Below are 23,942 nucleotides of genomic sequence, written 5' to 3' on the forward strand. Positions count from 1 at the left end.
TGGGAGGAGCTTAGGAGACTGAGGTCCAGAAGGTTCATGCCAGAGAGTCAGACAAATGTCTGCAATGACTTTAACTAGAAGCCCTGGAAGGAGTGAGGAAGCCAGAACTCACTGGAATGCTGAGAAGTCACCAGGAAGTGGAAGCTCATAGAGCGATCTGTGAAGCCACACTGTGTGACTGCCACAGGCTCTTGAGAACAGCGAGTTCTGCTTCATTCCCATCTTCCGGGTCTCCGGTGAGTTTCAGGGGCAAACACTAGCCTGGAACCACACAGGGAAGGGGCCTCTGGGTAACCTGATCCCGGCCTTGGTCAAGAGAGGCAGTGATAGCTGAGCTGAAACTGACAACGTAGCACAGTTCCCCAGACGAAGACCAAAGAATAGCAGGGGAGGGGTGTGGATGCGGCTAAAGAGACCTCCGGAGAGGACTTCTCTCCCCTTAGTCTCAGGGCCATGCCTCTCCTGACTGGCATGCTTTGTTCTAGCTCTCGGAGATGTCCACCAACACCAAAACTAGAGTGTTCCTCACTCACTGGTCACGGATCCTTTTAGAATCCTGTGGCCTGTGCCAGTCAGAGCCAAGACAGGTACCCGAGCCTTCTTGATCATGTCAGCCTCTGGCAGTGCAAGGTACACGGGCTTTTGTGACAGAAAGACCTGGGTTCCAATGCTGCCCGTGCGATTCACCAGCCGTGGGAACCTGAACAGGTAAATTGCTCTTTCTCGGGTTTTTTTTGTTTGTTTTTCTTGTTTTATTTTTAATTTAAAATGAATTAGCCAACTTATAGTATCTTATTAGTTTCAGATGTAGTGTTCGATAATTTATCAGTTACGTGTAACACCCAGCGCTCAGCCCATTATGTGCCCTCCTTAGTGCCCATGTTAGACACGTCTCCAAAGGCAAGGGAAACAAAAGCAAAAATGAACTATTGGGGCTTCATCTCAGTTATTTTCATTATTTGTAAATAAGGGGTGATAATATCGAGCTTTGGAGACAGGTACAAGGATGAAATGCCAGTTTATGTAAAGCACCGTCTATTAGTCGCCTCCTCTGTTTTTGGTCATTAGTCTGGTGCGGGGACCCTGGAAGGGGCTCCTCTTTCCCTGGCCTGGTGGCAGTGGGGCAAATCTCCTATCACTGATCTGAGATGCTCTCTCCGGAAGTGCACAGTAGCAAACACTTGCAGGCTGAGTGATGTAGGGAGGAGGGAGGCTTTATGGGGGGAAAGTAACAGGGAACAGTCGTGCCAGGCCCTGGCCGTGGGAGAGGGGTTGAGAACATGACAAGGGAAATGACGCGGAAGGCTGCGCCGGTAGGAGTGGAATGCGGGGACGTAAAGAATTCCAGAAGTGGGAAACTGAGTAGGGGAGTCCCTTAGGGAAGAACCTGTCCGTTCTGTGCCGGGTCAAATCACACCAGCTGACTTACACATACTTCCAAAGGAAGGGAAGTGCAGGTACAAGTGTCTGATCGTTAGAAACCCAGCTTGGTATTTCTTAACCATCTGCAAGTTGCTCCTTTTTTCCTTAAAAAGTAACAGCTATTTACACTACCAGCTGGGGATCAGTGCTCTGTGGGGAGGTAGAAAGCCAAGCCCCAAACCCTGGAGCTCCGACGAAGGCTCCAGGCAACTTCCCAAGAAGACGGAAGTCGGAGGCAAATGCACTAGGAACACAGCGGAGATCACTTACACTGGTAGAGGAAGAGGAAGATGCTCGAATGTCTCTTTGTCAAAAGTCTGGGTGAAAAGACAAGGTTGGAGAGAAAAAAGAGTCGAATCACAGGCTGGGATCGCTGAACGGAGATGAAGTTTGTGATGGAAAATATTCAGTAGGCACCCGTGGGTGTGAAAGGGAGGGGGAGGAGGCGGGATTGGGTAGGGGGTCAAGTTGAACTGCAGAGCAGGCCCAACAATGCCTTGGCCAGGCAAACAGGGAGCTCTGGAGTGAGTACTGTCTGTCAGAGAACTTGTGCTGATCCCAAATGGCCAGGCCTCTCTCAGTCACTGGATGTGGCCTGCCGCAGGAAGGGCGTGACCTCAGGTGAGGTCAGGATTCTGCAGCTGAGGAAGATTCTGAAGGAGCTGACCCCTTGAGGCGTCTCACCGACCACACTGCTCACAGCTGGGCAGCAAGCCTGCACGGCGGGGCAGGTGTTGATAGAAAGTGAGTGAAAGCCCAATAAGCCCTGAGTGAGATCTCTGCTCTGGCTGTAATGCTTGGCTTTATGTTTGGAGAAGTTTTAGAGGCACTAATTATTCCATAACATTTACAAAATATACGGTGTCCTGTAGTGCAGAGAGGGGGGACTTTGGAAGCAGAAGGTGCTACTTGAGTCTCAATCCTGTGTGTACCTTTTTCCTGCAATCTTCACCTCTCTGAGCTTGTTTCCTCATCTGGAAAATGGAGATAATCATACCCACTAATTCGGGGTTGCCTTGAATACATAAAGTTGTGTAATTTGGATAAATATTACTATAGAGCAAGCAACCCAGTATATTGAATAAATGATGTTATGATGATGTGCCCTGTGCTATGTAACCATGGGGTGGGCATGGCGGACAGTTAGTTTGAGCAGAGTTTAACCCAGTCCTTGTCATCCAGGAACATACAATCTCAAGGATTCTAGGTACAGGCAAATCAAAGCGTACCAAGCATTTCCTGCCGTATCCAAGGAGTTTTCAACAAATACGATTGTTCTGTCTGAGATCTTTTCCACTGGCACCGTCACTGTCACCACTAGAAGGGAGGCAAGAGCAGGATATGAAAATCTTCTGGAAACTGACCTGGGCCAAAGGCTTTTGTGTGTTATTTACTGGGAGAGACGATGGCTAGGTCCTCTGTTTCTGATGTCGAGAAAAACAGGATCTTGCTGTGAGGAAAAGGCCACCTTTGATTATCGATTCCTCTTGGCAGAGGAGATTCTTGAATGCTGTTGCATGATAGGGATTCTGGGTGGGAAACCAGTGCTGCCCAGCGATGGTCCTTGTTTGGGAGCGAGACTGAATCCTTGAACTAGCTGTAGCTCATTGTTTCCTTCTTCACTGGACAAGAAACTGATAAAGCGTTTGAAGATGTTCATTCTCTCTCTCTCAGTGTTTACTTTTTTTTAGTAGTCTCGACATCCACTTTGGGGCTTGAACTCACAACCCTGAGATCGAATGTCACATGCTCTTCTGACTGAGACAGCCAGGCGTCCCTCAAGATGTCCATTCTTGTCCGGCATCCCAACATCACATTATAATGTTCCAAATATTCAATTTCAAGAGAGGCACAAAATCGCATTTATGTAGTTTGGAAAGGTCTTCGTATTAAGCTGTTTTTGGATAAATCATTGACATTGCTCTGTCTTATACCTGGCACCTAGTCTAAAAACCCATTCTGGTCTGTAAGAAGGCCAAGGAACTTAGACAAGTGGGTTCCAAAATGGTTCTAGGACTCACATAACAGTCATCTCTTGCTGTGTGTAACAATTTACCCCAAAACGGACTGGCTTAAAACAACAAGTTTGCACATAAATCTGTGGGTCGGGAATTTGGACAGGGTGCTGCAAGTCTGGCTTTTCGCTCCATGAAGTCTGGGGCCTTGCTCTGCAGAAGGCTGGAAACTGCCCGGGATGGCTTGACTGGGGTCCTATGTCTGGAGTTCTGTTCTTGCCATTAGCTGGGTTCCTCAAATGTCCTTCACGTGGCCTCTCCATATAGCCAGCTTCGTCTTCCTCTCTACATACGTCTCAGAGTGTCTGCCTTCTTCTGTGGTATCTGGCTCCCCCCAGGGATAAAGGGATGCTGCCAGATCCCATAAAAGCTAGGCCTGGAACTGGCACAGCATCACTTCGGCCACATTCTATTGGTAAGAACAAGCCATGAGACCAGCCTGGGTTCAAGGAGACTTTACCTCTAGAGAGCGGAGTGGCATATGCCTATGGGATTAGGAGAAATTGTTGGTCACTCTTCTACTTAACTATTTCCACATAGCTTATTACCCTAAAACTTAGCAGCTGAAAACATCCATTTAATTTTGCTCAGGATGTTACGGGCTAGGGATTTGAGAAGGGCTCCCCTGAACGGTTCTCAGATGTCAGCTGGGGCTGCCGTCATGTGGTGGTTTGGGCTGGACCCCCAAGACGGGTCTCTCGTTTGGCCGGCAATCAATGCTGGCTGTCGGTTGGGAGCCCAGCTAGCGGTGTCAGCCGAAGAGCCTAGAGGTGAACTCTCCAGCATGGCTATCTCACAGTAGGCAGATTTCATGCATGCGGCTGACTGGCTTTCCCCAGAGGAGACGTCCCATGAGGGCCAGGCAGAAGCTGCATGGCCCTTTCTAAACTAGCCTAAGCATAATAGAGCATCATGGCTGCCATACGCTATAGATTGAAGCAGTTACAAGCCTGCCCAGGATCAAGGGGAGAGGTCAGAGTGCCCAGTGGCCGTGTTTTAAAACTGCCACAGTGACCATCTTTGGAGATGATCTTACCTAATTCTTTCGACAGAGAAATCCATAACTCAAGATTCCGAGGGAAAGCAGTCTTAAATGGTGCTGGAGATGAACACTGTAGCGTTTGAATCAGAAATGAATGCCTTTCAGAGTTCAAATGGCTAAGATGGGAGCTTAAAAAAATGAAAGTGACTTCCAGCTCCTAGATCCATGCCCAGTGGGCCTTTCTTTATCTCAAGTCCCCTGGCTGCAAGTGTTGCTTTGGCCAGGCTGCCTCCTTTTGAACCAGCTTTCTGCTGTGAAGTGTTTTTGCAAATGAATAACACATTTGGTCCAGTGAGAAGCAGTCTTGTCACTAAAGCATCTAATTTGGTGGTGCCTGATGACGATGGCTTTACACTCAGCCGGGCCAAACCTGCCAGGAAAAGAGCCCGAAGTGTATCTGTCCTCCGTGCCCCGACTCACCCCAACCTTACCCTCCAGCACAGACAATGGAAGCATGTGGCATCTTGCCCAGAAACATTGCTCAGAGCTGCAGGGGGATGAGCAAACCTGGAACCCAGAGGCTGGCAGGAAACAGACCCCAGAAAGATGACAGGGCCAGGAGAACGAAGCTCGCAGGACTTTTTCCACTTTCCTTTCAAAGACTCAAGCCTCTGCCCCTTATTCTGGAAAACACCCAGGCTTCTGTAGAAGTGTGCTCAATGCGGAATTTTGCTTTAGTGTATTGCTTTAATTCCAGGACCAAGTCACTCAACTACACCAGATAACCCCCGTGCCCCATGTTTTATCGGGTACGTGGAGCACTCTCTCGTAGAATGGGCAGAGACAGGATGGACAGGACCATGTTACCATAGTGACCAGGCAGAAGTGAAGGGATCAGGTCGTGTCAGTTCCGAGGCTGGAAAGTGAAGGCACTTCTACCCCGGTGGGAAGGGGCAGAAGGATCTGGGTGGGGAAGAGGAAGTGCTACAGACTAAGCCAGGGCTTCCCTGAGATGCTTCAAGACTAGTCCATTTGGTCATGGGGAAAAGACTACCTCCTGAACGCCCTCACACAGATGGCAGATCCTTCCGGCTGACCATCCCACGTTACCAGGTAGCTTGGGGGCACTGGCGCATGCCTTTTTCCAAGCCAGTGCCAACAACATTCTGTTCATACTAAACACGGCTTTGGAAAGGGGAAAGCCCCTTGGTTTCTACAAAAGAGGCTGCCCATGACCTCCCTAGTAGGGTCGTCAGCTTTGTGTAGGTGAGATCGCTTATCCTGGTATTTCATAATCCTTGGTCTCTGACATCAGTGCACACACCTAGGATGTCACTCATTGGTTCTCGTATAGACACACATCACTATATTGTTCTTGCCTACGGTGTCTTTTTTTTTTTTTTTATCTTCTGATCATCTCTTTTGCAGGGTGGTTTATGGTGAAAGAAACACTTTACCTATTTGTGTTCAGGGGTAGACAGGTTCCACTAATACTCCCAAACAGACATCTCAGCTCGTCTGAATCATTTCATATTAACTAACCCAGATTTACTCATATGTTAACGAGCTAGTGTTCTTCAAGAACAGGGTGATATCTGGCTTCCAGGAAAGTTACTTTTGCCGGAGGGCCATTGGTAATAGCGTTTGGAGGGGAAGGGGGAAGTCTTATCTGTGCTGAGAACTTTCCTGGAAACGTGGAAATCGTAATGTGGCAGGAAAGCTGAGATACTCGGGATAGACATAAGTATCATGCTTATTATTTCCCAAGACAGAGACTGACCCTTTTCCCAAAAGTAGGTCTTGTCACTTACTGGGGGTATGTGGACAAAGAAAATGTTCTGTGTCCACGTCCTCTTGTGTGTGTGTGTGTGTGTGTGTATGTACACAGATGCATGTGTGTTTGAATGTGCTGAGTTAAGGGAGTTTGACAAGTTTTAGGGGTTTAGGACTGGCAGATCCAGTAAAAATGTGTCCTCCCCACATTTCAAGAGGCTGATGGGAAAGTTGAGAGACCATGTGGTCTAATAGAAGAGCACTGTCTAAAATGACAGACTCACCTCGTTTCCTATCCTGGCGCTCCTAGGGTTTTTTTTGTCCAGGCTTCATCACTTACCAGCTGTGTGACCCCCAGGCAACTTACTTAACCTCTCTGAGCCTCAGTTTTCTCACTTGTAAAATGGAAATAACGGTACCAACACTTCCAAGGGCCGTTGTAAAGATGAAATAAGGTAATGATGTAAAGATTTTAGTGTGCTGCTTGGTGGAAGGTAGGCACTAAATCCAAGGTAACTGCCTATTGGGGTGTTCACTATCTAAGGACGCTACCATCTTCCCCTCGACCTTTCCTCTAAACTCACCCGAGTCTCCACCCCCTTTGATCTCCGGTCATTTGAAGAGAAATTCCTTCTTTCCCAAAGTACTGGTATTAATTAATGGTCTAACCTTGGGTTGGGTAATCACATTGTGTCATCAGCCTCCCGATTATTAGATATAATTTACAGGAAAAACAGACCTGAAGATCCTCCCAGCCCGAGGACGGAGGCTGCAAATTGAGTTTAGAGGGTTGCTGACCTTTAGACCCGAGCTGGCTTGGGAGGCAGCCCACTCTCCTTGGTCTTGAAAGCCACAGCAGGCTCTTGTAATTGAGTTACTGCCTGGGATTCAGTGGGACTAATCCATCTATATAATTTCTTTGCCTCGTTTAATGCCATTAACGAAACTGAATTAAGGAGCTGGTGGAGTTGGGTGGGACGAGGGGAAACGGATTTTCTGCGTGGGAGTCGCTGCCGAGTCTCCACCGCCAGGCTGGAGCCTCTGGTCTGATTAATGGACGGCTCTGAGGACCAAGTCATGTTAGCGGCCAGGCCACCCCAGCCCCTCGACCCTGTGCCGAGCTTCCGGGTATTCGCGCGCCCAAAAAGGGGCCACCGAGGAAAGGGTTTCCCAGATCGCCCCAGGGCTGATTCCTGACTCTCCTGTTCCCCCGCACCGCCACCTTCCCTTTCCTTGGCCCTTTCTCCCTCCCCAGTCGCCCCTTGTACAATTTTCGAGCAGGTTTCCTTGTAGTTCAAATCTCCAGGGACCTTCCCTGTGTTTTGTCACTAGCGTGTCCCAGGCGACATGCCGATCCCACTTATCCCTCTCCAGCGCTCGCCCCCAGTGCCACCTCACTCCGTTTGCTTGGGGTTGGCTATCCCGGATGGTGGGCACTCTTCGCGCCCAGTTTGCCAACCAGAGCGATCAGCCCTAGGAGGAGGGGCCTGCGTGAGGGAGTGGGGGTGGGAGGTGGCAGCCGCCGCGGTCAGTTTCACTCTGTCCTAGTGACACCCAGATCCCAGCGCGCCCTTCTCCCTGACCGGAGAGCCCGGCTGTCTCAACTTGGGCAGCGGGCCGGAGGCGAGGAGTAGCCGACTTCCCGGACTGAGATTCCAGCGTTCGGTGCAGGCATTTGCCAACAGCGGAGTCCCCAAAGTGTAGGTGACGACGAGCGCGGGCCCGGGCAGCACTGCGGGGACGGCAGGTGCTGGGAGCAGAGGGGCTAACCGGGACGGGGTGGGGGGCGCGATGGGCTTCGATCTCGGCGGCCGACGGTGCGAGCCCGCTCCGGCGGCACCAGCCGGCCCTGCCTGCCCAGGAGGGGCCGGGGGACGCCCGACCGCTACGCTTGCCCGCTCTCCGCTGGGCTCGCCGGGGTTTTGCCAACCGGAGGCTGACGTCGGCGCGCCCCTGCCGAGCTCTCCTTTTACTACAGCCGGCAGGCGGCTCCGTGCGGGCCCCGCCCTCGCCGGCCCCCGCCCCCCGCGTGCCCACACCTTGCCGTTTATATAGAATGCGCCGCGGGCTGAATTCGCGGCTCTCTGGGACCGGAGAGTTCTTGGGAAGGAGAGCGCGAGCGAGGGAGCGGGCGAGCTTCGAGGGGTTGTGGGTGTAGGGAGAGAGCAGGTAAGGGCCATCGGTTCCCGCTCCTCCGCCCGCGAGCCACTCGGGCCCCCCTTTCGGCAAAATAATGGCACCCTGAAAATTGATTAGAAAGAAAGGCGACCCTCCCCTCTCGATTCTCCGCGGGCGAGGAGCTGCGCGGCTCTGCGGTGTAACAGGCTCACACGTTGCTCATCACATGTTCAAACATTTCCCTTTCGGGGAGGCTCGTTATTTTTAAGTGAATATTTTCGTCTTTGTTTTGATTTTTTTTCAACCTTCCTCGGGTTTTTATTTTGATTGAGTTGGCGGCCCGCAGCGGATTGAGAGAGGCGGGGGAAAGCAGCCCGCTGGCGCGCGGGCAGCCCACCCAGGCAATTCCCCGCGCGGCCCGCGCCAGCCCGGCGAGCGGCCCGCGCGGCGCCTGGGGAGGCCGGCGGCGGAGCCGGGAGCCCCGGCCGCACCTCTCGGCGGCCCCGGGGGTGGCGAGCGCGGCCCTGGGCGGGCGGGCGGGCCGGCAGGAGCGGCGGGCGCGGGGCGCGGAGGGAGCGCCGCGCCGCTTTGTCTCTTCACTTCTTGAGCAAGGCGAGCGGCTCCTCCCGCGGCCGGCCGCTCGGGCTCGCGGCGGCGGCGGCGGCGGCGGCTCCTCCTTCACCCCTCTCCTTTCCTCCCCACTCTCGTAGGCAGCGGCGGCGGCGGCGGCAGCGGTGGGGAAAAGCGGATTCCGCGCTGAGCCACACCGAGGGGAGCTCGCGGTCGCGACTTGCCGCCCTAAGCACTCTCCGAAGTCCGGCCCGCTCGGCGAGGACTTACGTCTCCTGGGCGACCCTTGTCAAGCAAGCTGGGATCTATGAGTGGAAAGGTGACCAAGCCCAAAGAGGAGAAAGATGCTTCTAAGGGTAAGCCCGCCTGCCCGCCCGGTCCGCCGGCTTCCCTTCCCTTGGTTTCCCTCGCCCCCTCGCGTGCGCGCCGCCCTTTGGCGGCTCCCTGCCTCCCTGCCCGAGCCTAAGCTGCCCGTGACCTCTGCGACCCCGGGCGAGAAAGGGGGGGTCGGGCCGCTCCGGGGCCTGGGGTTGCACCACTTTCCCTCCTTCCTCGTGGAATTGTCGCCCCGCGAGTGCCTCCAGCCTCTTCCACTCCCCCTCTGGACGCACCGTGGTGGCGCTGCGGGCGACCGGAGCTGCTGCAGCCGGGAGCGCCGGGAACAGCGCTGCCTGCTACCGGCCGGCCGCCTCTCTGTGTGAGTGCATGTGTGTGCGTGTGCGCGAGTGTGCATATGTGTGCTGCGCGGGTGCAACATGGTGACATACTCAGGAATCTGCCCCACTCTCAGAAACCCAAGCTGGAATCCACCTTCAACCCCCTCTCCCCGCCCCCAATGCAAACAAAGAGCCTGGCCGAGACGCAAAACCCCTCCCCCTACGCTCCTTTCCCCCTCACACCCCCTACTCCCCAACTCTCTACCCCCTCCCCGGAAGGCAGGAGCTTGCAACCTTCGACACACCGCGTGCAAAAGTGAGCAATCCCGGTGCCCCGGCGCCGCCCGCGCTGCGCCTCGGCAGCGCAGCCTCGCCAAGCCCCGGGAGAACAAAGGCTGTTGTCCCCTTGCCACTAGTGCCCAGCGGTAGCGGGCTTCCGCGGGAGGGGAGAGTCCCCTCCCTCTGCTCTCTGGGGTTCAGCCACCTGGCCCGGGGCGCCTAGCCGCTGGTCCCCCGGAGTGTGCATCTTGGCCTGGGGCCTCCCACAGGCGGGCTGGGGAGGCGCAGCAGAGCAGGGCTCACACCAGGGAGAACTCAGAAGAAGGAAAGGGGGGGTCCTCCAGACCCCCGCCAGCACTAGCCTTTGCCTTGCTATGGACCCAGCTTAGCTCCAGAATGTAAACTGGAGACAAGCATCCTTGGGAGAGCTGGGTGCAGGGAGAGGCGCAGAGAGGGGTGTGGTAAGAGCAGTTGGGAAAGGCAGGTGCCTTAGATGCAAGTGTCCGGAATGGCTACAGAGCAGACGCTGGAGTGGGCTGGACCCGTTCTGAGGGCTCCAGGCGCTCTGAACCGCAGCGACCCACTGAATCCACGCTGCAGAAGTGGGGCTGCAGGGAGGGTGCCCCAGCTTTCGTTCATGGGGCCCTAATTCCTCCCTGCACCCTGGGGCCCCCTTCCCTCCCACTCCTGTCCCTATTCCTTTTTCTCATCTCCTCCTTCTCGCCTCTCCCCATCTCAGAGCTTTCTTTCCCTGGGAGATTCTAGGGCAGCACCAGCCCTCCCCCGCTGAAAGTTGTCAAAGTCTTCAGCTCAGGGCCTTTATCCTTGTTTCTAAATGGAGTCGATCTCTTCCAATTAGGCAAAGCATTGAGGAAAGGCCCGCAAGTTTGGGGGGGGGGTATAGATCTATCGTCCTAAGGGTCAGTGTTGCCACCGGCCTGGCTCAAGGCTAGGGTCAGCCCCTTCTGACCCACTCAAAGGTGCTGGCTGTTTGAGGTGCGCAGATGAATTGAAAACAGTCACTTAGAAAATAGAACTCTGGGTGTGCATTTCCAGAGCTTTCCTAATCGTAGTTTGTCTTAAGCAGGCATTCATACGTTTAAGAAAAAATGACTTCAGATTCATTAAAAGGTTTTGTTTTGCCATGAGGGCCCAGAGAGGTAATGCAGCGGGAGATTGTAGCACCAGACTGATCAAGGCCAGTGATTCCCCTTCTGAATCTGGGAGTACTCCAGGTTTGTTTCTGGAACTTTGGTTCCTGATTTCCAGCAGGTGGTTACCTAAGGTTTATTTCAGGCTACCTTTGGGAGGGCCCTAAATCCAAATTCATTCATGGAAAGTGAGTTACTGTTTTAGGAATATAATTTGCAATTGGCCAGAATGGAGTAACAAGTCTGGAAACATTAGGACAGGTTTCTGTAACTCAATAATAAAAATTTTTACTAGGCGTATGTCATAACATTTTCTCGTGTTGACTCACCACATTTGAAACCGAATACCTCTCTGTAGGAATTATGTAATTAGCATTTGGAATTATGGTTGTAATTAGGAGAAATTAAAGTAATTTTATAAGACAACTTTTAAGAAGGGAGTTTACTTTCCCCAGGAGATGGGAATCTTATGGCTGCCGAGAGCGGGAGTTCCATTTCTGCCTCTGTTGGCTGTTGAATTTAGAGCATTTGAAAATAGTCAATGCGTAATAGTTAGCTTTTTCTCCTTTCAAGTATTTTAAAAGCCTATGTGACCAAATTTTAAAGACTACTTATGTTAGAGATGAAAGATCTCAGGTCTATTTCTATTTTAACCAATAAAGTTTTCTGACCATATTCATGAAGAGGTTTGGTTATTTTACAAATTTCCTATGTATGGGTCATTTTTTGAATTTTTTTTTATGTTTAAGGGACTCATGAGCACACTTTGCAACATGGCAAGATACAGGATTGAAAATTTAATAGATACTTTGAATATACACACATTTGATTTTGAACAACAGTGTGACAATGATTGAATCAAGTCAATTATTTGAATGAATTTCATAATCTGTTTTCAGAGCCTACTGTTCATTTAAATGCCGCCTCCCACCCCATCATCTGGGGTTCATGCCCACAGCCTGAAAGGTTATTATAATAGAGTGTAGTGTTTCTAGAGTTTTTAAAGAACGCGTAGTAGGTAATCAGTAAGTTATTTCGTGCTGGTGAATGAAAATATGGCTTTCAGACACACAAATTGCCGATTGTCTTTAAATGACGTTTTCTTCAACTCATTGAGGTTGAGACCAGTCTCAGTGATGGGCAATGATCTTTTTGATAATCTTTTCAATAACGTAGCCCGATGAGATACTCTGTCCTCTTGGGGGGGGGGGTCTGGATTCATTTGAAACTGAAAATGACCTCTTGTGTAGCAAATCAGCTTTTGTGCATTTCTTTGGGCTTTACATAAACTTTTAGTTTGGCAGATGCGTATATAGTTAGCAGCACTCAGCTTCTGAACAGGAGGACCTATTTCCATTTCAGGGAAAAAGAAAGCGTAACATTTGTTTGTTCAAGTCGATACTCGCTTAGATTTAGACTCCCTCTTCTCTACGTTGTCACATAGAATCTTCTGGGCAATTCTCTGTTGGAAAAACACTCCGTTAAGGCTGCATCTGGTTTACTGCAACTGTGTTATGTGACATTCGGAGAACGTGTAGCCTGCTCCAGATACAACCAAATCATCCCTGGATTGAGTAAAAGTGCTAGCCAGGTCTCGATGTCAAACCTGCCATTTGGCTTGTAGATACCTGTTTGGAGTTGGGTGTGTGTTTTCAACCACCTTTTCCTGTTGGGCTTATGGAGAGCCATCTCGGCCAGGCAAGTTTCAGGGCCCTGTGACATGGGCTGTGGGTTCTCTTGGTGAGACGGTCCGTAATAGCATCAGGCTGGCCTTCCGCTGGCTGCTGGTGATGGAGGACGATGCCACACATAGTCCAAGAAGCCATCCACTTGCACAGCTGTTGCTGTAATGGCTTGTGGTGCCAGCATGCATTTATGGGTCCGGCTCATTTTCTGCTGCCTTCCTGGCCGTTCCCAATAGCCTCTCTAACCCATACCTAAGGACAGGGCATTGTGGTCAGGCAGCCAGGATATCAAGTATTGAACCCCGAATGCCATTCCAAAAGATCATCTTGGTCTTGGTGGATGACTGTAATAGCTCCCGTCAAGTGGCTTTCTCGGATTTGGGCCAGGCAAAGCAGGTGTTTAGAGGTATTTTACCCACAAGAAATCATGACGTTGGTGACTTCTTACTAAAATCTAACAATCATAATCTACCTATTACTCATGTAGGGACTTGTTTTTTCACCTTGTGGATAAATCATCGTGGACCAGTGGTTTTATGGTGTCATAAACCCCGTGTTTTCTTCTATGCTGAGGACAGTGATCACTGCCTCGGTGAGGGTGTGTGGCCAGAGAGATCGTGAAGCAGAAATGTCGGTCTGTTCTGGGGGATAGGTGCAGAAGAGGAGTCCACAGTGCCCCCCAGTCCTCTTCATTATGATTTCTAGCAGTGTGCAGCTTCCTTATTGGCAGAGGCTGAAGGAAGAAGGAGGAGCACGTTGGGACGTGGGTTGGGGTGCTGTATCTTCTTACTGAGTGTTCCTTCCTCAGAGTCTCTTTCTGGTAGAGTTCAAATCGTTAAAGGGGCTTCGGGCGCATCCGCGGAGGTTGGAGTGGGAATGGACTTGGGCTTGGGGCCAGGGCGAGAAGCAGAAAGTCAGCTGTGGGGTGAAGGGGGAAAGGGCTGAAGTCCACGCCTAGGGCAGGGAAATGTGTGGTGGCCCTGAAAACAGGATCGGAATGGGGAGGGAATGGGGATCAGGGTTGGGGTGGTAAGCTGGAGGGCCGAGTTGTGAGGCAGTGAGTGGGGAGAGGAAACTGTTAACATTCCAGGTCTCTTTGCAGCTGTGCTGTTTTATGTTCAAATCAACTCCTCATTCTGGGAATTACAATCAACACAGAACAACCAGAATGTGCTGCAGCTCTTCAAATATATCCAATAAAAAGGCTTTCTAGTGTCTGCTTCATTATGGCTTATATTTTTGGAGTTGAGAAATTTGAAAGGAATAGGAAATAATTGCCACGATTAAGCAATTCAAGGAGAAAAATCCCCATGAATTAAAATACTGCGGGTGGAGGGGATCCCACATGTCTCTTACCTTGCCAAGCTTAACACGCTCTTTGAAATGTAAGGATTAGGCACATACTACGGTTTTAGCATTTAGTAGAGAAGACAAATGTCCGCCTAAGTCATTTCTGCAGTCATCAATTTCTGTTTGCCTTTCCAGAAGAAACATGAGCCTCGGGATTTCGCAGCATGGGCTGAGGTGTGGACTTCAGGTTCATTGTCCTGGGAAACAGGATTCATCCTAATCCTCACCAACTCGAAATGTAGCTTACATGTTTGTGACATACTGGTTCGACAAACTCACTTGAATCAGATTTCTGACATTTTTTTCCTGTGGCATTTTTGTCACTTTGGTGAATGCCATATCATGATGAAACATTCATTAGGGATGTGGATTTCTGGGTAAATGCATTCATTTCCTGGAGCAGGTGAAATAGTATATAGTGATCATTACGACCACTACTCCAGTCTGCAGGTCTAATTTCTCCTTGAATTGGAGGCCATTTATTTTTTCTCTAAAGCAGTGTTTTCCAGGGTATTAACCCTGAAAATGGGAGTTTCATATGAGAAGAGAGATAAATTCTTGGTTCTTGGGGTACGGTGGAAATGGGGTCTAGTTTATTAAGAATCTGGGTTTGCGAGAGACCGGAAGCTCAAATTACAATTACTGTGTGTTGAGATTACTATAAGTAAAGGCAGTCCTCAGTGCCCTATTCATGCCTCTGTCCTTTGAAAGTACTTTTAGCATTGATTTTCAGATGGAAATGGTCTCAGCATCACTGGTTAATGACCTTCTCCAAGGGCAAGGGGCAGAGGGTAGTAGGTGTCCTTGTTGATTCTTTGAAACTCTGGCAGCACCCTTGGCTTCAGTTGGTGTAAGGTTTGGGTGGGTTGATATTCTGGGAGGTGCAGTAGGGCTGGAATGAGCTGGGTTGCTTGCTTGGCCTGCCTGCTCTCACCCTTTTGCAGAGACCTCAGTTCGGTTTGGACAGTCACTCTTTGGCCTAAAGGAATTCTCAAGTGTACATTTCTGTTCTTTCTGGATCCTGTCAGGAGGGCCTGGGAAGGAAGAAAGAAAAATCTTCTGGTGAAAGGCAGGCCTGATCAGAGGCCAAATTAGAAAATAGTTAATTCTTTGAAAGATTTTATTTATTTATTTATTTGAGAGAGCACAAGTGGGGGGTGGGGGAGTGAGCAGCAAGGGGGAGAGGGAGAAGCAGTCTCCTTGCTGCTCGATCCCAGGACCCTGGGGTCACGACCTGAGCCGAAGGCAGAACTTCACCGACTGAGCCACCCAGGCACCCCGAAAATAGTTAATTAAAAAAAATAATAGAAACCCAATTTCCTTTTGTGTAATTGAAGATTATACACAGTAACTTACACAAATCTTAAGTGTGCGTCTTGATTAATTTTGACAAATGTTTACACCCATGTAATCAGTATCAAAATCAAGTTATAGAATATTTTCATCACCCCAGGGAGTTCTCTCATGTTCCTTTCTTGTCATTGCCTCTTCAGAGGCAGTTCTGTTTTGATTTTTGTCATCATATTTTAGTTTTGCCTATTATTGAATTTAATATCAATGGAATTATGCGATACGTAGCCTTCATTTGTGACACCTAGTCACCTCTCCTTTCAGGAAGCTTCCTTTCTTAACACCCTTTCTCTGGTTTCTTGGGGAGCCCCCCCCTTACACACACACACACACACAGACACACACACAGACACACACACACACGCTAGGGCACTCAACAGGCTGTTGTACTTGGTAGGACCATAAGGAGTATTTGTTGAATGTTCTCGGCAAGGTAAGGAATTCCTTTAAGCAGAGGTATGTTTGATCATCATTTAATAACAACGAGAATAATCATAGTTATCATTAGTATAGTAGCTTCTAAATTATTGAGTACTTATTTAGTAGGCATATATTATTTTTACATATATTTCATTTAACCTTCCTGACAGCCAAATAAAGTAGTGATTAGTGTTTACGGGCTTTAGAGATGAGAAAATTGAAGCTTACAGATGGAATGGAGTGTTCTGAGGTCACGTAGCTAGTGGGTCACCTAGCACAGTGATAGGCATTGTTGTGATTAATGCATGATTGTGGAATGCGTGTACCAAAACTCGTTGGTCCTGTGCTATGTTCATTTCCAGTTTGTTGTCATATCGGAAAGCTGTGTTTTAAGCAGTGGCTCTGCACCCTTTCACTTTGGTTTAATCTGATAGATGCCTGGGGATATTTACATTTTAACTAAGAATTGCCGGAGGCCGAACTTGAACCCAAAGGAAGTAATGTCTGGTTGACTTTCTGGCATCTAGGTTGGTTGAAGAAGTAATTTTGGTTAGGGTCTTAATAGTTTTTTCTAAGCATTAAGGGATTTGACATGAACTATCACCTGAAATCCTCCTAACAGTCTATCAAGGATAGATATACATACTCTTATTATTCCCATTTGACAGATGAAAAAACGGAGTCTCAGAGACTAAGGCCAGTCTGAGGTCACTCACCTAGCAAGACGGTGGAGTGAGGGTTTGAGCCAACTTTGATTGATTTCAAATCCACCTCTTTTTTTAGGGGGGGCGGGGCAGAGGGAGAGAGATTCTTAAGCAGCCTCCACGCCCAGCAAGGAGCCTGAGATTATGAATGACCTGAGCCAAAATCAAGTCAGACACTTAACCACCTGAGCCACCCAGGTGCCCCTCAAATCCACTTCTTAACCACTGTGTCATTGTGGCTCCCAAGGCAACACAGGGGATTCTTTATCTAATCTCGGTTTGCACAAAGACAAAATTATTTCCTGTTTGCCAGTGTGGACATGGTTAGGAAGCGTGTGCCTGTGCATCATGCATGACTGCTCCAGGGCTATGGTCCTCGTGCAGCTGAATGAATCTCTGAACATTTGAGTGGCTCTTCCCAGCCGGGCACTGTGCTGGGCCTGGGTGCACGGAAGTGAAAGAAACTCAGTCCTATCTTACGTTTGCCCTTCCTTTCCCTTTGGCCTTGGACATTTCTGACTTTTTACTTTTCGTTGTGTATCTTCCCTCAATTGGCCATGACTGTGACTTGTAAGGTTTAAGCATCTGTCAGTTTGAAAATAATGGTGCTTTTCTCCAGAACTGTGTCTGGGAATTTGTTTCACCTGTGTTCTAAAGATTACACTTCTTCTAAATTCACTGCTGGGTAAAACTCCCAATTGTTTATTTTTCCCCCTATTACATGGCAGATGCTTTCAGTCTGCCTCTCATCAGAATCATCTGTCTCATTTCCTTCTCTTTCTCAACCGTACCCCATTCTCTCTCCCTCTCTCTCTAGAGCTCCCTCTCTCCTTTTCTCCTCCCTCCTTTTCTTGTCAAGGGATGTCAGTGGTTTCATTAGCTGAATGGGGTTCCTTAGGGTATATTGGGCTCAGTGGAGAATTCTCATTTCTGCATTTTCTCCCTTGATAGCTATATTAACTTGAGTGAAGAAATCCACCCATTAAAGTGTAGCTCCGTGGAAGAGGCTTTTCACTACTTATTATATAACTCATTTTAAATGGAAAAATAAAAAAGTGTGAGCTTTATTTATTTATTTATTTTTACTATTTCTGCTGCCTTCCGTTAGATAATATTTCCAAAAATATATCTTGTTAATGGAGACACAGCCTTGAACAAGCATATTAATTATAGTTCTCAAAGTTAGGAATCATGTAGTTCTCTGCTGCAGAACCTATGTTTAACTGCTGTAATTAACAGTGATGGGTGTATTGCATGGTTATAGGTAAGTTTAATAACAAACACGAAACCCAGTTCTCAAAAATCCCTCCAAATTATGGAGGTAGCATTTCTACTGCTCTTGAACCGGGGGTTAGTAAACAGATCGAGTTCTTAAAATACTTAGCTTGCTGTTAAAAGTAGAAGTAAACAACCTAAAGAAGGCAGGCTGAGTGCCGTTCTTGAATATGCCTATAGATATTTTCAGAATCTTCTTTCAAGCATGACTTTGAAAGTATTATGAATTGACCTGCTTATTTTGCCTTTGACTTTCATTCTCTGTGTGTATGGCTGCCTCTCCCCTTGGGGGGTTTTTTGAACATTAAGACTTCCAAGAGCTCGGGTTTGCGCGTGGTTTTGAGAGCGCTGAGGACGATGTGAGCCATCCGCCTGGAAACCGGGCCGGACGCTCCTCGATGCTGTCAGTCCAGGGAGTATTTGTTTTCCTACTAGCTGGGAACTGGACGGGACCGCTGAACGTTCTGGTTACCAGCGTCCGTCAGTCGCCGTGGCTCTGGCAGGCGGGTTTATTACAAACCTCCGTGTGCTCATTAGCCTCGTGATGTGGCGGCTGCCTAAAAAAGAAACACGGAAAAGTTGTGTCACCGAAGGTGAAACTTGGCGAAGCACTGCTCGGCGCCGGGCATGACAAAGCTCCTTCCAGGCGGCGGCGCCGACGGGCAGCGGACGGCTTTGCCCGCTCGCCCGGATGCCCACGGCCCGGCCGGCCGGCCGGAGTGCGGACGCTGCAGAGGGAGCCGCGGTGCGGGCCGCCGCGGGGAGGGGGGAGGCTTCGGGGCTCGGCGCAGCCCTCGGCCTCCCGATCTGGCCGCGGGAGCTTGGCGGCGGGCGGGAGGCGGCGTTAAGATGGTGGCAGCCGGGCGGGGCGGAGGGAGCGCGGTGTGGGGCCCCCTCCAGCCCTCTAGGCGTCCTCGCTCGCGCTACACCTGGCAACACCCCCCCCCCTCCGACGCCTCAGAGGCAGGCACGCGAGGCCGATTGCAATCAAAGCCTTGAAGGCCGGGCTTGGGCTTGGCCGATGCCAGAGCGTTGCTTTCTCTAATGGTCAATGCTAATTCGGTTTTAGCTCTTCAGAACCCTGGGATGCATCTTGAGCAGAACATTCAGGGCCGATTTGAATTCACTGGGGCGCTTTTAGCTTGCTTCTGTTTCATTGCATCGTTTCCCCCCCCCCCCCCCAGATTACAAAATAATGCATGTTGACCGGGGACAATTTGGAAAACCTTACAAGCGTAGATAAGAGGATACCACCCAAGTGTTCCACTCTTAGGTTAATTTGTTGAGATTTTCCTTCTAGTCTTTTTTTCTCTGAGTTTTAGAATACATGCATATACATGGGTAATCATCTTTGAGTATGTGTGGGATCATGCAGTATATACTATAACCTGCTCTTTTCACTCAACAACATATTGAATGTTTTTCTATGTTACTAAATAATCTTCCACACCATCCTTTTTAGTATGTGCACTCTGGCTGTGGACTTGGGGGTGATGAAGGAGAGATGGTGATTTTGTGCCTGTGGGTGTGAACAGTTGTTCTGTACCTCGAGATCCATTTCACTCGGCTCCACAAACATTGTTAGTATTTTATAAATGTGCATTTGTGAATATGCATATATAAACAGATATATATATGCATGTATAGATCTATAAATATAAAATTCAATGCATGTAGACAAACATGCATATGTCTACATAAATAGACACACAGTATACTTAGAATAAATCCTCCAAGAATAGACTCCAAAAGGAATCTCTGGGTGGTTGGCTTATAGAATATTTATAGTTTTTTTTTTTTTAATTTGTATCTTCTATTTTCTCTACAGTGGACATACATAATGATACTAATCATATAATTAAAAATAATATAAACAAAATATTGCTCATGAATTGTCTTCAAACTGCCTTTTCTGTTCCAGCTCCCACCATTTCTTGATCTGGAGTGTTCTACTTATACTTTCTACATTTTATGATTCTCCTCTTCTTCCTCCAGGAAGCAAGCCTCTCTTCCACCTCCCCGCAGGAGCTGCTTACTCCTGACGCTGGGCTTCTGGCAGTTCCCATGGGCTACTGTGGATAAATTTCATGATGCACTTTTCACCTGCTTATGTTTTAGCTCCCCAACTAGACTGTACCTCCTCGAGAGCCCTTTTCACAAAACGCATGCTCAGTAAATGTGTTACTTAACCGCAACGGTCAGCATCCTTCTTCGGTTTCTTTAAACGCTCCTGTACTTTGAAACTCCAAACTATACCAAAAGCCCTTAGAATGACAGCAACATTCCATCTGGATTTAATATTGCTAATTTAATTTGGGATACAATCCCTACTTTACAGTAGGTCATCTTCCATGTAAAAGTGGCTACATGGTAAAAAGCATGGATTTTAGAGACTTGGGTTCACATCTAAGTTCCTGTACTTGGTGTGCGATCTTGGGCAAATAATATTTCTAAGCCTCTCCAAAATGGGAGATAGTTACATTTTTCTCACATGCCTATTTTAAAGGTGGAATGAGATAATGTATGGAAAACATCAAAGACGCTGCCAGCTACATAAGGTTTGGTCCATGGTGATATTGATAATACACTACTAAAACAGTAGTGATTTTCATATTGATTATTTGAGTTAGAGGGTTCCTTTTAGCAGGCTTGTCGGCCATAGAAACAAATCTGTAGATTCACGCATTTGACAGTCATAGTCCAATATAATGGGTTTTAGTTCTACTAATTCATCCATTAATTTGCTTAATATTTATTGAACTTCCCATGCGCTGTAGACTCGGAGAATACAGCCGTGAGCAGAACAGATAACCATCTGTGCCTTCATGGAGCTGATATTTTGCAAGTTTACTTTGAAGAACCAAACTATCGTTGCACCAAGCACTCTGCTCCATGTTGGTCGTCAGTAAATGACCTGGTGCCCACCAAGGCCACAGGGACCCTGGCTGGGCCAGACTACCAAGGGGGTCGCCTGCAGGGAGCCGGACACGGGTCACTCATCTTCAGTCCAGCAACCACTATGGCCGACCTTCCTGAACCTGCCTGGGCGTGAGCGTTACTTCCTACCACAAACATCCCCCCAGCATGAGAATTTGGTTCAGCAGAGGCTTAGGAATCCATATTTTAAAATAAATCTCCTCAGCTGAGTCTAAGGCACAGCCAGTTTAGGGACTTAACTGCTTCTGGGCAGTGTTTCTCAAGCTCGCCTGAAGAATCACCTATAGGGCTTTCTAGAAGAAAAATAGCCTACCCTCTTCCTCCTGGCCTGCTGAATCCGAACTTTAGGAACAGAGCTTGGTAATCTAAATTGTCAGCAAGTGTCTAGGTGATTCTTATCATCAGGCGAGTTGGGAAAACATTGTCCTGGAGACAACACTGGACCCCTGGAAATTAGGTGTAAAGGTGCATTTTTCTGGTCAGCGGGGTCCGTAGCTTTCAACTCCTCAGCGGGCTCAGTATCTCCACAACTGTGAAGTTGAGTCAGAGCCCTGAGGTCTCCGCCCAGCGTTGTTCATGAGCTGTGTGCTGTGGGTCCTCGGTTTTCTCCTGGGTTGAGTTGATTAAGCTTGCACGTGCAGATCGTTTGGTTGGGAGCCTCCTTTCTCCTGTGTGCTTCTCTTCTCTCTCCTCCACAGTATCGCCTCCAGTTCTTCTTCTCACTGCCTCCTCTGTAGGAGAAATGAAGGAAGGAGACATTTTCACAGCCTGGACCCTTCCAGAGAGGGCAGGGCTGGCTGGGAACTTGGGGAGGCGGGGCTCTCAGAATGGCTCATATAGCTGACCATTCTGGTGGCTTGAACCTCAGTGGATCTTAATGTGGTGGGCTCCAGGGTGTGAGAGTGGGACTTTGAGATATCCTTCTGCCAGTCCGGAGCAGGTGGGCAAGGGAACTCCCCTTGTCAGGTACCACTTTCCTGTCTCTATCTGGCAAGAGGTGGGGGCGGGTAGGAGTGTGAGGGTTAGGTCAGGTCTAGGTAAACCCCAAGCTCTTCTTGTCCTCTAGGCCCCAAGCAGTATCCCTCTAATTTGTTTGTGACCAATCGAGTGCATTGACCTACTACTGCTAGTTACTTTGAGTTATAAATGGTTTTTTATTTCCCCTATGGAATCAGGGGTTCAGGCTGTATAGAATGACCTGGTTTGTATCACAAGAGCCTTTGGGACTTTGACAGATTTCACCATTTAAAAAACACATAGCTTTCTCCCTCCACCCTACTGGACATAAAAGCAACCTTTGAATTTACAGAACAAAGAGCATGTCTTTAAAGGGCAGCATGCACAGAAAGGGAGGAAAGGAAGTCAGATAGTCCATCCTCTTTTCTGAGGCCATTGTCTCCAGACAAGGGACAAAACCGAATACCTTGGAAAATCTTGTATTGATTTTTAGTGCAGAGGATATCTCGCTAGGATCTGAAAAACCTGGCTGAAGATAATAAACTTGTTCCCCTGCTTTTGAGCCAGAACTGGAGTTGCTTAGTTTCCATGGGTGGAGGAAATGAGAGTAGTTGCCCTACTGGGAGTGAGATTTTGGCTGGGGTGCATGGCTCTTGACCATATTGTAATATGGGTGAGGCTCAGTTCCCGAAAGCTTTACCTATGCAGATTGGACTCAGATGGTGAATGGGAGGTAGTTACAGAATGAAAGGAGTTACTGTTTTATGAAAAGCCTTTCTTTTAATAGCATTGTCTCTGGTGTATGTGAATGTTTCTTTGGGGATCGAGGATTACTTGATTAAAAATAGAGAAAAGCCAAGCCTAGGGGCCTCTTGTAGAAGCATTTGGGTTTCCCATAATTCTAAGTTATTGCTCAGAGTAGCTGTTTTTGCATCCCAGGTTTTTGAAAAACTTTATTTTTTTCAAACGATTTATTTATTCATTTTAGAAGGGAGGAGAGAATCTCAAGCTGACTCCGTGCTGAGCGCAGAGCCCAATGTGGGACTCTATCCCACGACCCGTGAGATCATGACCTGAGCCGAAACCAAGAGTTGGATGCTCAACCCACTATTACCACCCAGGTGCCCCCAATAACATATTTAGTTTTAATTTTTTTACTGTGGTAAAAGAGACAATGTGAAATGTACCATTTTAATGATTTTTTAAGCGTGTGGTTCAGTGGCATTCTACACACTGACATTGCTCTATGGCCTTTACCGCCATGCTTCACAAGTTCTTAATCAGAGATTATAGCGTTGGAAGGGACCATAAAAACCATTTGATCCAAGTTTCCCATTGGGGAGAAGAGGGAATCAGGCCCATGGAGAGGCAGTGACCTGCCCAGGGTCGTAGAGCAGGTTAGTGGCAGGGGCCCAGCTTAGTGCATTTCCTCGTCCCCACACTGATAGACTGAGGCAGGTGGCTTCCTTTACCTTACTGATAGCAGAATCAAGGATTGGCATGTTTGAGATGCTTCCCTGATTTTTTAATCAAGTAAGCAATCAATCGTTATGATTTAGAGCCAGAAGGCCCTTCAGACTCCATCTAGTCCAAATTCCTAATTTAAAATACTGGCTCTGTTTGCTCAAAAAGATGCTAACATTCTAATTTTTAAAATCTGGGCAAATTCTCTCCTCTAAATTTCTCTCCCAACGACTCCATGGCATTCCATGGTTGAAACCAGGTCCTTTGTGGGTGGCTGTTATTAATAAGCTTTCCTTGGGATGTTTACAGTAACTGCTGTGACCTAAATAAGATTGCTTGCATTGTTTTCCCCCTACAAAAGCAAGAGCATTTTCAAAAAGTATGTTCATCTCCTTTCATTGTACTTACCCATGACTGAAAGAACTAAAGCATTGCATTTTTTCCTATTTATGCATTAAATGAAGATTCATCTTTTATTAGAAGGAGTAGAGTATTTCTACATGAGTGGAGCATTTGGGGCCTTTGTATACCATAACCAGTTTTTCTTAGAGTTTCATAACCCTGTACCGTGTATCATTACAACATGTTCCTTTTCAAAGTTTTTCTTTTCTAATTGTGGTAAAATACACGTAACATAAAATTTACCGTCTTAACCATTTTTAAGCATATGGTTCAGTGGCGTTGAGTATATTCACATTGTTGTGAAATCTATCTCTGGAAGTTTTTCATCTTCAAAACTGAAGCTCTATACCCATTAAACAACAGCCCTACCCCCCCTACCCCCCAGCCCGTGGCAGCCACCGTTCTACTTTGTGGTTCTAAGAGTTTGACTGG

General features: G+C 48.3%; 1 protein-coding gene across 4 annotated transcripts in view; it reads left to right on the forward strand.

Annotated features, from left to right (window-relative positions):
- The window catches only part of FGF13 (fibroblast growth factor 13), a 489,088-nt gene that overhangs the window by 13,834 nt on the left and 451,312 nt on the right, over positions 1-23,942 (forward strand). For 2 of the 4 annotated variants that reach the window (XM_087859452.1, XM_087859456.1), the window contains exon 2: positions 9,021-9,236. In XM_087859452.1, coding sequence (XP_087715578.1) covers positions 9,188-9,236 — 49 coding nt within the window. In that variant the 5' untranslated portion in view covers positions 9,021-9,187. Of the gene's footprint in view, positions 1-7,748; positions 7,893-8,254; positions 8,362-9,020; positions 9,237-23,942 lie in introns of those variants that run through there. The other 2 variants (XM_087859455.1, XM_087859453.1) reach the window with 2 other exon arrangements.

The sequence above is a fragment of the Ursus americanus genome, chromosome X (assembly GCF_024610735.1).
Source record: "Ursus americanus isolate L20-20 chromosome X, mUrsAme1.1.p, whole genome shotgun sequence".
NCBI classification, from domain to species: Eukaryota; Metazoa; Chordata; class Mammalia; order Carnivora; family Ursidae; genus Ursus; species Ursus americanus.